Genomic DNA, 14534 nt, shown 5'->3' with positions numbered 1-14534 from the left:
GCCAGAATTTTTTAGGCAACTTTCAACTACAAAGCGATCCTTAAGTAAGAAAAAAAAAAGAAATGTAAGTATGGATAAGTTACCTGTTGTGTATGTCAACCTGAAGCCGGTTCGGGTGACAGAACCGTCAGTGATAAATTTGATCTTGCCTATAAGTCCCCGAATTATTATTGGTTCCATGTTTAGAGTTCGACCACAGAAAGAGGGATAGTTGTCATTTGAATCTGGATGATGAAAATACAAAAGGGCATCTGAGGTATTTGATTGTGTGAAATTTATCTTGATCTTATACACCATCACCATTATATAGTATGCACAATCACCATCATAATGATAGACCTGTAAATGAGCTCTATAAAAATTTACTGAAACTCTTCGTAATTCGTCGTAACGAAAAAATCCAAAGAATCGAAATGAAAGATAAACAGCAAGCTAGCTTGAGCAAAACAATGGCAGAAAATTAATTTGCGCGGGAATTAATTAGGCTACTTATCATTGTTCCTTATAATTAGGTACCCAATCAGTGAAGAAACTAGAAAGGTCAACCAATTTGTTTACAATGTGAGGCAATCGAGATGTACTGTCGCAATCCCTAACTTTCTATTTGAAGGTGTCTACATAACACACTTTCGGCTTTCGCACTTCACTTTTTTCATACTTTTACTTCCCTCCAGGTAAATGTAGTCAATTTTGGCTAAGACGAAACAGTGAAATTTATCCCTGAGCGGCTCAGTTAAAATTGGCTACCATTGGGATCACGACAGGTTTGGAAAGTGAATAATAATTTCACGAAGGCTCTGTGAAAATACGCTGGGATGTGTTCAGACATGGCAATTCTAAATAGTGCCGCGTAGCCTTGGCAATATATCTTCTATCATTAATATAAATGGCCCATGAGCTATGTGTAGCCCTGTGGAACATTCTTAATTACTTTATGGTCATTCGACTACAATTCATGAATTCTTTCTTTCTTTCCTTTTTTAAAATATTTGAATTTGACGAACTGACTGATTTCAGTTAATTGACTGAGAATGTACAGGTCTATAATGATTACCATCATATAGTCATCATAGAAAATAAATGTCACCATTCCTTCATAATGCTGCTGCCTTTGTTCTCATCGCTGTGCTGATGAAACAAAATTTCAATTTCATATGGTAAACTTAAAAACTTAAGCTTTTATATAGCGCAATATCCACTAAACGTGCTTTACAAGGGGTCCCTGACCAACAGCAACACGTAACATGTAGAATAGAGACATGATGCCTGTTAGGCGATATTACAATTTTTTTCGACAGAGACAATATTGTTAATGGTCATGTACTCATTTCAATCCTGAGTACAGTGAGAGAATGTGAGTAAAGAGTCTTTTCCAAGGACTCAACTATGCGCCAAGCGAGGCACGAACCCAGGACCTTCCAATCCGAAAGAGAGTGTCATACCACAAGACCACATAGCCGCACGTAAATTTCTTATATTTCTCTTCTGATCTGCCATTATCCAAATCTTTATTAAGATTTGAGTCTATCGCTATCATCATCACATGTGTAAACATCATCATAATTGTAGTTTCATACTCCTTGTTTTTAAAAAATAGCACTTATGATTTATTTTCACTATCTCCCTCTGTTCGTCTTGCGGTGTGCTGCGTGCAGTTGCACATACCATGCACATTTTGGTTACGAGGGGAGATAAAACCAGTGGCGCTCCTCGCTTCCACGTCATTCGCCTCCCGACTCACATTGAGAGCGCTTTCAATAAAGTTAAACATTCCCAAAAAGCTGAATTTTTTCTATATAATAGCACCGCATATCGTAAACCTTCTCCGCTACATCTTGATTTGAGAAAATATCTAAAAAATACAATTAAAAAAGTAAGAAAATCTGTTTCACATTGAACAAGTTCGACACATAAATATCGGTCACGCGTGAAAATAGCTTTCCGTCAGCGCAATTCCACTGTCCCTCTGACCCCAACTAGTGAGACGTGCAACGCTTGAACTGACATCAAAGGATTACCTGACACGACGGGCTAATTGACACAGAACTCGCTGTCTGCATCACAAGGTGTGAAATGTTATCGCAGTCCACCCAACACTGTGTGTTTGTTTACATTGTCTGACCACTCGATTGAAATTCTCTACCTGTGCATTGTTTTCCTCTACTGGGCTGAGAACAATAAGAAAGGATTATAGAGAGGACGCGTCTCAGCTTTTGATTGATCTACTCGGTCCGTGTCCACATTGACACACTCAATAGGCAACTGAACTGGCATGCTAGTCTTTCTCCCCATTAGAAAGCTGGCTCTCGAGATAGAAAGGTCGACAGAATGTCAGGCTTGAAAACAAACATGACGGAAAACACTATGCTGATGTTTCTTCTGCCAGCCAATGGAGTGATGAAGTTTTGAAACAACTTCTTCAGCAGTAGGACCCTAATGACATTTACAATTCAGAAGAGACTGGGCTTTACTACAATCAACGCTTCACGATTACCATTCTTACAAACAATAAGGTCACACGTCGTTGATGTTGTTTTTACGTTTTTAAGGGTTTTATGGCGCTTGCAACACGTTAAGGTCATATCAGCGCCAGTAAAAAGGAAGAAAATGGGATAGTAAAAAGTTCTAGAATTACAAATAAAGTACAAAAGAAAAGGTGAGACAAAGGGGAATTGGTTCAAATAGGCAAAAGATGTAGATTCCAAGAGCACACCGTCAAAGTACTTGGTTTGAGATCACCTAAAAATCTCATCCAGACACAAGCACAAGTTGAGTGGGAATACAGCCAATATTAAGTAATACAATGATAATTGAATGTATTAAAAAGGATATTCACAAAGTAAGATAATGACATTGAATATTCCGACATCATTGATAAAAGCATAAGATATAAATCGCGACCAACAATTTCAGAAGTTTGGTATAATTCCATGATGCATGGCATCATCAGAACATTATACAATTATTACAACTAAGGACCAATAAAGCATAATGACAGACAGACAAAGACAGATAGACAGACAAATAGGTGACCATACAGCTTGTCAGACAACAGACACTTATGCCTATACATGTAGCAGGTGACAGGCTGATAGATAGTTGAATAGATTATTAGGCAGATTGATGTGTAACCAACTGCCATCTCATACTAAGTAAATGAAAAGGTAGATATATAGATAGTCATATGTACAGGTAGACAGATAGATCCGTAGGTCAGTAGATAGATGGATGGATGGATGGATGGATGGATGGATGGATAGATAGATAGATAGATAGATAGATAGATAGATAGATAGATAGATAGATAGATAGATAGATAGATAGATAGATAGATAGATAGATAGATAGATAGATAGATAGATAGATAGAGACAGTAACAGGATATCTACATCAACAACAATAGAGTAGGCCTATATTACTAACAAATCATCAATAATAAAGATCATGATAAATTTGTAATCGTCAAAAACAGATTATCACAAGTATTCACTTAATTAGTTAATAAGACTAAGTATTTTCCTCATCGCTTAACGAAAGACTGATCTGGATATATAGATAGGTATATATAAAGATAGACAGATAGGTATATAGATAAATAGGTGAACAGGTAGGTAGATAGAAGATTGATTGATAGATGGATGGATAAATAGGAGGGATGAGACAGTGACAGGATAACTACATCACAATATTAGAGCAGGCCTATATTACAAACAAATCATCAATAATAAAGATAATAAGTTTGTAATCGTCATAAACAGATTATTACTAGCATTCACTTAATCATTTTCCTCATGACGGATACAAGTTATACATGCATGTATTCAATTTACTGACATTACAAAAAGGCATGAAAAATCCATGGAAATGATATGAAAAAGTAAGAAATTACGAAGCCAATAATCATAACAACAACAACAATAATAAATAATAATAATATAAATAATAATTATATTATTATTATTATTATTATTATTAATTAATTATTATTATTATTATATATTAATATTATTATTATTTAAGTTATAATAATAAGGGAGGTGAATGAGGTGGAAGCAAGGAGCACCACTTGTTTTATCTCCCCTTGTAACCAAAATGTGCATGGTATATGCGACGGCGCGCAGCATACCGCATGACGAACAGAGGTAGATAGCGAAAATAAATGATAAATGCTATTAAAAAAAGGAGTATGAAACTATCATACTAATACTACATAATCATTATTATTAACATCATCACCTTCATCATAATCATAACATCCTTAACATCTGTGAATGTGACATTGTTTCTTCATCATATTTCTCAGCATCATAATAATATCATTAACATCATCATCACCTTCATCATAATCATCATCCTTACCATCTTCAAATGTGACATAGTCATAATAACATACTCCATGGCTTTCTAGATCCATGTAGTTAAAGTTGATGAGAATAGAACTTCCTTGTGGAATGTTCAGTGACCAAATACACTCCATTGAATTGTTATAACCAGTCAAATTGCCTGGAGACGTCAGAGTCTGCAGCTCATCTGTCACATTAAGTTGACCACCACATCCTGCAAAAAGTAACGTATATTATAAAAGAAAACATTAATAGTTTAAATTTTAGAATAAAAAGGAGAGACAAACAAAAAAGAGCATTCATATCTGTGACAAAAACCAAACTCAAACATTATAATTCTACTCTAAAATGTGATCCATTACCACAAGTCAGTATTGTGTTGAGATAGTTTATATGCTAAAAATTGAATTTATAGTGAACTTGATTAAGTTTATAGATAGAATGAAGTTGACGTCACTCAGGTCTTTGTTATTGTTTTTTGCCATCCACGTTTATGAGTAATTCTCACTAAACTGTATTCATCAGACTATAAACGTTTAAGGTTACACACAGTTTTTGTGTGTTGGTCTGTTATACTTCCGGATGGTAAATGTTATGAGTTTCTTAGCCAAGCGCATACTATCTATTAGTTTTATTTATGATAATCATTTTAGTTCCTAAGAAAACTTGCAGAAAACTTGTATTCAAAATATCTGATTAATCTAACTTTAAATTTACTTTTCAACATCTGATTCAGCCCAACATTATATGAATTGTGGCATGGGGCACATATAGTTCTCAAAGAAAGATTATTCCAACATTTTCATCTTATAAAGGGGCAGCGTGGCTCAATGGTACAGTCTTTGCTTCCTACCCGAAAGGTACCGAGATCAATCACCCGCCGCTGCGTAGGGTGGCCTTGAGCAAGTCACCTCACCCTAGCTCACTTTGCGGCTGACGCCTGGGTTATTCCAGTCTTCCCTTGGAATAGATCCTAAAGACAAATTTCCCCTTGGGGATGAATAAAGGGAATTGTATTTATTTATTATTTTATTTATATTAAATCTAAGGCAAACAAAAGCTTCCAAAGGTCGACATAGAATCTCAACCTAAAATGAGAGTTTTTGATGGTTTCTAATGCACAATAACTCAAATTATTCTAAGAGAAAAAATATCTTCTCTTCTTACACAGAAAAGCATATTATCGATAAAGTCCAAGTTATAGTTTGAGAGTCAAATTGAGTCCTCATATTGCCTACTGCCTGACCAAATATACACTTGCCAGCCAACCTCAACTATTTGAAATTATTTATTATATTTTTCATAATAGTTATGCTAATGGGCCAGATATCATCATCCAGTTCATCCTTTTCAAAGCTTTCTTCACTTGTTTCTCTTCTTTCATCTTCTCTTCAAGGTGATTAAGAGTACTTTCTTCTACTTTGCACTTGCTGGGTTGACCACATCAGATATTTGTCAACCTGAATTTTGCTAAGGCAAATTGATGTGATTCTTTATCACTTATGACCCCTCCTGGTTTTTTTTTTCTCTTATCATATAAATTTCCTGTTTTCAAGGTTTTGGACTAAACATACTTGTTTTGCCTGGTTTTCAAGGCATTGAAAAACAAAATCTAAATTTCCAGTATTTCCCGGTTTTCCAGGTTGCGTAGGAACCCTGTAATGATGATGATTATGATGATGATGATGAAAATGATAATGATGATGATGAACTTACCCAAAGCCTCTTGGGTATTATCTGGATTGGGACGGTCACTGTTGGGGACAGCTGTGTAATTGGCCAGAAATCCTTTGGCCTGCACAGAGGAGTCTGTCACAAACTTTAAGGTCACCATGTTGGTTGTTGAATATAAAATTCCAATGTCACTACCACAATATGTACCAAGGAGCTCACCAGATATTTCATCTTGGTCGTAAATCTGATATTGATATTGATGACAAATGGTAGTTAAAAAAAAAAGAAGAAAAGAAACGAAAAGATTCCTTTACACTAAACAGACAATAGCAATTGCTTGCTAAGTACGAGGGTGGGCTGAAAAGTTTTGTAATTTTCATAATAATTCCCTCAATTTGAAAAATAATTCATACAATACATCAAAAGAAAGATTGGAATCTCAGCAACAGATTGCTTACTTTATTTTTCGACATTGTCACTGCCGCAAACAACACAAAGCTGCCAATTCTGCAAAATTTGATGAATCCCATCGGAAAAAAAACCTGACCTCCTTTATCTCTACACTAAGATCGGACGGCAGCCTTCACGTTTTTGTCACTTTCCTTTGAGATTTTCCTTCAATTTAGGGAATTAAAAAAATGACATGGCTATTGGTCAGTGCTGACCCCTAGGCGCTGGCACCTGCTGGTCAGTACTGATGAACAGGTGCCAGTACTGACCAATAGGTACTGGTGCCTATTGGACAGTATTGACCACAGATTAGTGAGAGGTTTGTGGTACTGCTTAGCCACAGGTGTTGGCGCTTGCACTGACAATGCCAAAATGATGGAAACATGACATTTTAAAAAATAACTTGTTCTGCGACAAATAAATCATTATTTCCTGTCCCATACTAGTGACAGGTTTTGTTGGTTTACGTGAGATTTGTTTAATAATAATAATAATATAATAATAATATATATTTTCTTCATCCAAAAAAATGGAAATTCGTTTACAGACGTGGCATGCATAAAAATGTATAAACATAAAGTTGAGAATCTATGGCGACAATGTATACATTATTATATGCAAATGCACAAAAAGGTAAAAATATACAACCAAGAACTAATAGCAACACTTTATATATTAATTTGATAAACTGAGATAGGCCATACCTCTGGCCTTTAGTCCGAACTTGTGTGTGTATATTTAAAAGATAATATTTAATTTAAATCACAGTTGCGCGTAAAAAATTTGAACACCATGAGGCAAAAATGAATTAAGGTGACGTGTTGTCTTTGTTTTTATAGATATAAGGCGACGGCTCCTCATGGAGAACTTAATATATTTGTGAAGGGGTGATCGCCATCCTTCATAATTTTCTACATTTTACTTAGACAAAATCTCTGGAACAGTTCTTCCACATTGGAAATTGGGCGAGTATAACTCCTGGCTTTATCAAATATCCGATCAATTTTCTTAATGTCGCAAATAAATTAAAAATTAATTAAACAAGTGAAATTTTTCCATCCTGAGAAAAAGACCAAATTTTGTGCGATTGTAATAGGGCTGAGATGTAGTGATGTCACACCTACTCTTCCTGTTCCAAACTCCCGGGAAGTGTATGTAAATGTAACCAAGTTTCAGTTAGAAGCAGGATGTATATACCGGAGGATTACGGGATGTAAAAGAGGATAGATTATGATCTTTGATTGGCGACCAGGATTTATTTAGAAAATAAGATGCCATGAATCTCAAACCAGAAAATCTATTACACAAGTTGGTACCCAATCCTCCGGAAGAGTGGTTGTACACTTCAATTGAGATTGGAACAATTTCTTTTACATCACATGTTTGTTCCCTTTCATGATGGTATAGTTGTGGTGATGATGAAGAGATCATATTATCATGATATCTAAATCTAATGGTGAGGGGACACTGATTATGAAATGGTCATGCCGTAATAGAAGTTGTAATGATGCGCAGCTTTCTTTGTCCTACGCGACAACCACCAGAAAGAGTTGTATTATTCAATAGAACAATGAGATTATGTATTGCTTCCATGTCTTGAGCAGTACGATTGACATCTCACTTTTCGTGACCGTCGCCCGGAATTGTGAATTAATTATTTATTTTTTGTTTTTTTTTGTTTTGAGTCAATCAACTCGTAGCCTTCATTAACTTATTGATGAACAAAATTGATGCCACTCAGCTCTTTGTTATTGTTTTTAACCAGCCATTTTTATGATTATTACTAATTAAATCCTATCAATCAGACTATAAAGTTTAAGATTACACATGGTTTTGTGTGTTGGTATGTTATATCCTGCTGGCGGATGTTGTGAGCACTTTACCTTGATGCACAGCATCGATATAGTCTGACACTAGGACTGCGATAGAATAATAGAAAGCAATGAGTTGATCAAAAGGTTCCATATAAATAGCATACTCAAATCCTGACAAATTTCAGCAACTGGTTAGCAAACTTTTTTTTAACTTGATCTTTAATATTAACTCATCAGAGATATCCTGTGAGGAAAGTGTGAAAATATTAGAATTGAAATAGATTAACAATTAAAAGTTGAAACCCACATTAAAGGAATTTGTCATAAAAGCTTTCCAACAATTGAATGTACTAAAACAAATCGGTAACATCTTTCTAAATGACTGACTATTTTTCACACAAACGTTCTTTCAAATTTCAATTTTTGTCCAATAGCATGGCACTTCTCTTAAGAATACTGGGTAATGTAATGGGTAGTGGACATTCAACGTTTTATGCGTACCTTACGCCTCTGCTTCTACTTCAGCAATTCTAATGACCAAGACCTTCAGAGCAACAACTGTGATGACAATCCCTTTGCCCCATTCAACATTAAACATAGCAATTGGACACCGAAGCCTGGCCAATGCAAAACACTTGATGATTTTATCACAACATCCAGTCGTCAGGTTAAGCTATGCAAGGTGCCACCAAACAAAAGGAGTAATTTGACGAAGGAAGAGTGGTCCGCCATCCGCTCCCTCAGAAATAGAAAAGACATCATCATCAAACTGGCGGATAAAGGGGGAGCGGTTGTCGTCTGGGATGCAGACATTTATAAGAAGGAAGCCCAATGACAACTAGATAACACCTCTTTTTACTCATCGCTCCCATCTGATCTTACCACCAAACACAACGACATCGTGCATAAATCCATCAACACATTTATCGAAGATAAGTTGGTGCCAAACAACTCAAAGATATTGACTCTAGCACCCAGGAAACTCGGTAATCCCTGTTTCTACATGCTCCCTAAAATACACAAAATGAAAAATGCCACGAATTTGCCCCCTGGAAGACCCATTGTTTCGGCCATTTCCTGCCCCACAGAAAAAATCTCTCTCTTCCTTAACAATAATTTTTTTAAAAATCGGCATCAATCTTTCCACATATATTAAAGATACTAATCATGCCCTTCATCCATTCCTCGACCTCAGCTTCACACAACCCGACAATAGGCTCATATTTACGATGGATGTCCATAGCCTCTACACCTCCATTCCCCATCAAGATGGATTACAAGCCATCTGATACTTCATAGACAGACACCCAATACCCGAATTTAACACCATCATTTGCCTTACAGAGTTAGTCTTGACTCTCAATTCTTTTCAATTCAACAGCCAATTTTTCCATCAGATTTCGGGAGTGGCCATGGGCACCAAAATGGGTCCATCGTACTCCAGTTTATTCATGGGTCACCTCGAGTTTGTTTTTCTCCCAATACAACGGCCACCAACCAGCTTTTTATAAAAGAGACATCGACGATTGCATTGGCGTTACCAACATGACTAAAATGTAACTCAACAAATTCATCACTGCCCTCAACAACTTCCGTCCAGCAATAAAATACACGCATCAGATATCCTTTTCCTTTTATTACGAATCAGTATCATTACTACTATGACTACTACAACTACTACTACTACTACTACCACTACTACTACTACCACTAATACTACTACTAAAAGCACTACTGCTGCTTCTGCCACTAATGATTATACTTATACCAACATCCTTTATTTTTTGTATTTATTTCCAATTCCATTGTATTTATTTTCTAACAATAGTCTACACGTTTTTATATTTCACTTTCTAAACTACATTACACAGTTCCTCTCTGCCTCCCCTCTTTTCACTTAATTAATTGCACACCTTTTAGAAATATCTATTGTTCTATTTTGATTTGTGCTTCCTTACAAAGGAGCATTCTATTTCCTGCCCATCAATGTTTTGTTTAACAACGCCACTAGCAAATTATCTCATTCATCTGTAGTGTTTAATTCATCCTGTTTGTTGATAAAGGGGATACCTGAAACGTCCACTTTATCTGTTTTCATAATTAAATTGAAGCTTAAATTCAATTTCATATTGTTATTCACTTCTCTTAAGTAAAACAAACAAAATAGAAAAAATCCAAGAAGATGTCCTATAATTTTTACAACAACTACATCAGCTCTTGTGATGGTCTTTTAACAAAAGCCCAAGTCCCTACATAATAATGTGTCCCCTCTGTTATGGTCTTAGAGAGATAATTAGTATATCTTCTCATCCCCTTATGTATTTTAGATTTGTTCTCAACAATGGTCACGTGCCTAACCCATGGACCTTGGTCGAGTTTTAGTTCAGTCTCTGTGTAGTCGTGAGCGCATGAGGATGTGTGTGTGATGGAGATGACTGGTTGGTTCTCGTTATGAAATGTAATCTTGTTGTCCAGGTGGGGTATGTATTGTTCTGTAATAAATGTTTAATTGTCATACTATCTTTTAGTTATTCCTTTTGTTTAGTTTACTATCTTGTTCATGTCACCTACACATGTATTCCCAGATGGGTGTACACTTACAGAAGTTGTCCCATCTAGATGACTCCCTCAATTTCTCTTCATTTTGGCTCATCATAATCTAATGATGTGAGGTCCTTCTATATAACTTTATGCATTTGTCTACTGTCTTCTGACAAAATATAATCCTTGAACCCCTCTATAAAACAACCCGTAACACCCTCAATTCGTAACAACTAAGTAACAAAGAAAGAAAATATCAATTTAGCCATATATACAGTGTCGCTATTCCAAGAACATGGCTGCAGTGTTGTGGAAGTTTGCTGGGACACATAAGAGAAACATCCTCTTTTAACCAATTTAAAACCTTATATCTTTGTGGAAAAAAATATTAATGTTTTTGCCTATAGTTTTTCTTAACCTAAAGATTCTTTGAGGTGGGTCTGTAACTCTTAACTTCCATATTTTAAACTAAGAAAATTAAATATTAATTTTTAAAACGAGTCAAAAAATCCGAGAAAATGTGAGTGTTTCAGAAAATGTTATTTAGTATTGTTACTCGTGTTGATGTTTTGTTTTGTTTACCTATATAAATGTCGGAGAAAGATCATAAAGACCATTTAAAAAAAAAAAATATTTGCTATTTAGTCATGTGATTCTACTAAAAGTAGCTTATCCAAAAAAGTTAACATATTACAATAAAGGGGGTGAAATAAATAATAATAATAAAATTAAATGAAAGCTTCAGTTTAATTTACGGACAGATGATGTGGACAGTTTTTGGGTTTCACCTTTGTCAACAAAACACGACATGCAAACATATATCCTGTTTTGTTGACAAAGGTGAATCCCAAAATGTCCACATTATCTATCTTTGTAAATCCAATTGAAGCTTCTATTCCATTTTGTTATTGCTAATCATTTCTTTGAGCTTCAAGCAGTGACAGCTGCATTGAATGAGGTGAAAAAGAACAGTCAGTGAAAAGAGGACAGACCTTAAGGTAATCAGCAAACATGCAGCTGCCATATATCCGGTTCTCCATTTGGAACTCAATGAATTCCAGTTTGACCACTTTGTCTGAGGGCACGGTGATGGTCCATCTGTACATCACATTAGATGGATAATGGCTGGGGTATCGAGGAGATGCCACACTACCCGAATCCCCAGTCAAAGCTCCTCCATACTCTGGATTAAGAAGAGACACATTTTGAACATTTTACATGAGATTTGGGGTTGCCCATAGCTATGTTGGTAGAGTTCTCACTTCAAATACAAAGGAAAACGTATTTATCCCAGTTGAAGATGGGATTCTTCTGATTCCCTTTGTCTATCCAATAGTGATTAGGAAGCTGTGTCTTGGATCTGGTGGAAAGTGCTTTGCAATAGACTAGAAGCCTATCTAAAGGGTAGCAAGCGATCGCTATTGTCAATTTAGCTGTATAGAAACCAGATAAAATTCAGATTCCTGGGCTTTTGACTCTGGTGGAATTCTTTGGTGTGTGTGGCAAAACTTGACAAAAATATTTCATGTTATGTCCAAAAAATAAGTAAAAAGTTTGTCACAACTTATAACAGGGAACAAATTTAAAACCAAATAAAATGTCCTAAATATTTGAATTTGAACTTTTTCCATACAATCATCTTCTGCTCAGAACTTCTTCTACTTCTTTAAATAAACTGAATAAGTATCATTATCAATGAGTGTCCAAAAAAAAAAAAAAAGAATAAAAAAGAAAGAAAAATTTTGGTACTTTCAGACGATCAAAGCATCTTTTCAGGAGTCAAGATTACTCAAAAGATTGATATTAGTAGAAGCTGAACGCATTTGGAGGAAAATTAGTAAAGATGATTGTCAACAATGGATGGAGAAGTATTAAAAATTAGACAACCTGACTGCCTTGCTTGTGTTCTACTCAACTTTATTTGGTATCGATATATTGGCACCTCTATAAAACAGTAAAGTTTGCTGCCCCAAACGTAAACAAAGGTCGAGAAGCACATGGCAAACCACATGTTCCTGTCTTGACAGCTCACGTTCCAATGTAAATAATAGAAAGAAAATAACCTTTAAAATTTGGCTGTTAGGTGGCAAAAGAAACACATATTCATAAATACTCGATCATGTATCAAATAATGTCTAGATATGGATATTTTATGGAACAAAAGGTAAAATTTATCAAAAGTTACGTCTATCTATTTTTAGACCAGAGCAAATTATTGCGCTGGTATGAACAAAACGAGAATTATTCGGAGCCTGATTTTCAGAATAATTTAGTCTATATTATTATTTCTGCAACTGTTAGATTTTATGTAAACATATTTTCAATACTGAAAGTGTATTGCCCACAACTCAAACTACAAAATTGGGAGACCTATATTGTGCGTAAATTATTCCGGTCCCTAACGGAAATCACTAGCAACTTGTTATTGTTTACGTTTGGGGCAGCAAACTTTACTGTTCTATAAGGCCATGTATACTTGTATACAGAGTTGTTATTTTAGCTCTAGCCTGTACTTCATGATGTGGTAAACATCTGCTGTGCTCCATGAACGGTAATTTAAGGACCCAAACATGTAAAAGTCAGACAAAGGACTGTAGACAGTGAGCTAGATGAGAAATAAAGAAAGTTGGGATCCTGCACACTAAAATCAGATATCCTCAGGAAAATGAGGGAGAAAATCTTCAAGAAAATACAGGCAGTTGATAGTACAAAAGGAGGTAATAGAGATTATGCAATACTTATAGTAATAGCAGTGTGGTGTGGTCATGGATGTTGGAGTGATGATGATATAGTTCTGGATGTTGGAGCAATGATGATGTGGTTACTCTCCTCATGAAAGGTCAAATTGTTACAGTTAGGAGATTTGATCGTGACAGTTGGCCTTATGTATACCTGTGTTCCACTCTGCAGTAAAGCCAACTCCAGGAGACATGTCATCTGACCTGAATTTGATCCATAAACCTCCCAGGCCGTTCAGGTTGGTTGAGATCGTCTGGTCAATCCAACGTCCGAGTAATTGACCATTTACATCTGGAGACCGAATTTCCAGGTAATCAGAGTTGACGTTGCCATTAGAGTTGAGGTTAAATTCCCTATCAACGATAAACAGAGAAAAAGATTTTTAAAATCATATAACTACATTTACTGAATGTGTACTTTTCATATTCAACATGCATGTAAAAATAGGGCACCAAGGCTTTGGGGGTCTTAAAAATTCAAATTCATACAAACAAATAATCTTGTTTTAAAATAAGACAAAAAATTTATTGTAGAGATTAGCGGGCCCAATGGTATGGTTTTCACTTCAAAATCTGGAGGTACTGATGGATTCTTCTTCTTTATATAAACCGACTGACTCAGAGTCAGACTGAGCATTACTGCAACTGTTGCTGATCTAAAAAAATAAATAAGAAAAAAAATGATGGTATGTCTTACAATTTGTAATGCATCTTTACAGGTCTCAATAATTCTCAGAGATTTAATACCACAATCATACTGCACTGTACAATTTTGAGAAAGTCGTTTTAATCTAATTCACTTAGCTACCTTGCACAATTGCTATATCAGCAATTGAATATAACAATTTCAAAAAAGAAGTTTTCACTATCTTATTTTCACCACTAGATGAGCTGAGAAATTTTCCAACATCTATCTTGATTTAATGTGATGTGTAAACATTCTTACAATTTTTGTTAATTACGAGTTGGAGAAG

At 35.4% G+C, this 14534-nt stretch overlaps 1 protein-coding gene across 3 annotated transcripts in view; it reads right to left on the bottom strand.

Moving 5' to 3' along the window:
* The window catches only part of LOC144958147 (cubilin-like), a 232482-nt gene that overhangs the window by 94856 nt on the left and 123092 nt on the right, over positions 1–14534 (bottom strand). For all 3 annotated transcript variants that reach the window (XM_078889900.1, XM_078889901.1, XM_078889902.1), the window contains 5 exons: positions 13715–13914; positions 11815–12005; positions 6060–6261; positions 4360–4557; positions 84–224 (listed from right to left, as the gene is read on the bottom strand). In XM_078889900.1, coding sequence (XP_078746026.1) covers positions 84–224; positions 4360–4557; positions 6060–6261; positions 11815–12005; positions 13715–13914 — 932 coding nt within the window. The remainder of the gene's footprint in view (positions 1–83; positions 225–4359; positions 4558–6059; positions 6262–11814; positions 12006–13714; positions 13915–14534) is intronic.

This window comes from Berghia stephanieae, chromosome 12 (assembly GCF_034508935.2).
Source record: "Berghia stephanieae isolate SIO BIC M18660-M18661 chromosome 12, UCSD_Bste_1.3, whole genome shotgun sequence".
Classification (NCBI taxonomy): domain Eukaryota; kingdom Metazoa; phylum Mollusca; class Gastropoda; order Nudibranchia; family Aeolidiidae; genus Berghia; species Berghia stephanieae.
This window is presented reverse-complemented; position numbering and strand designations above follow the sequence as displayed.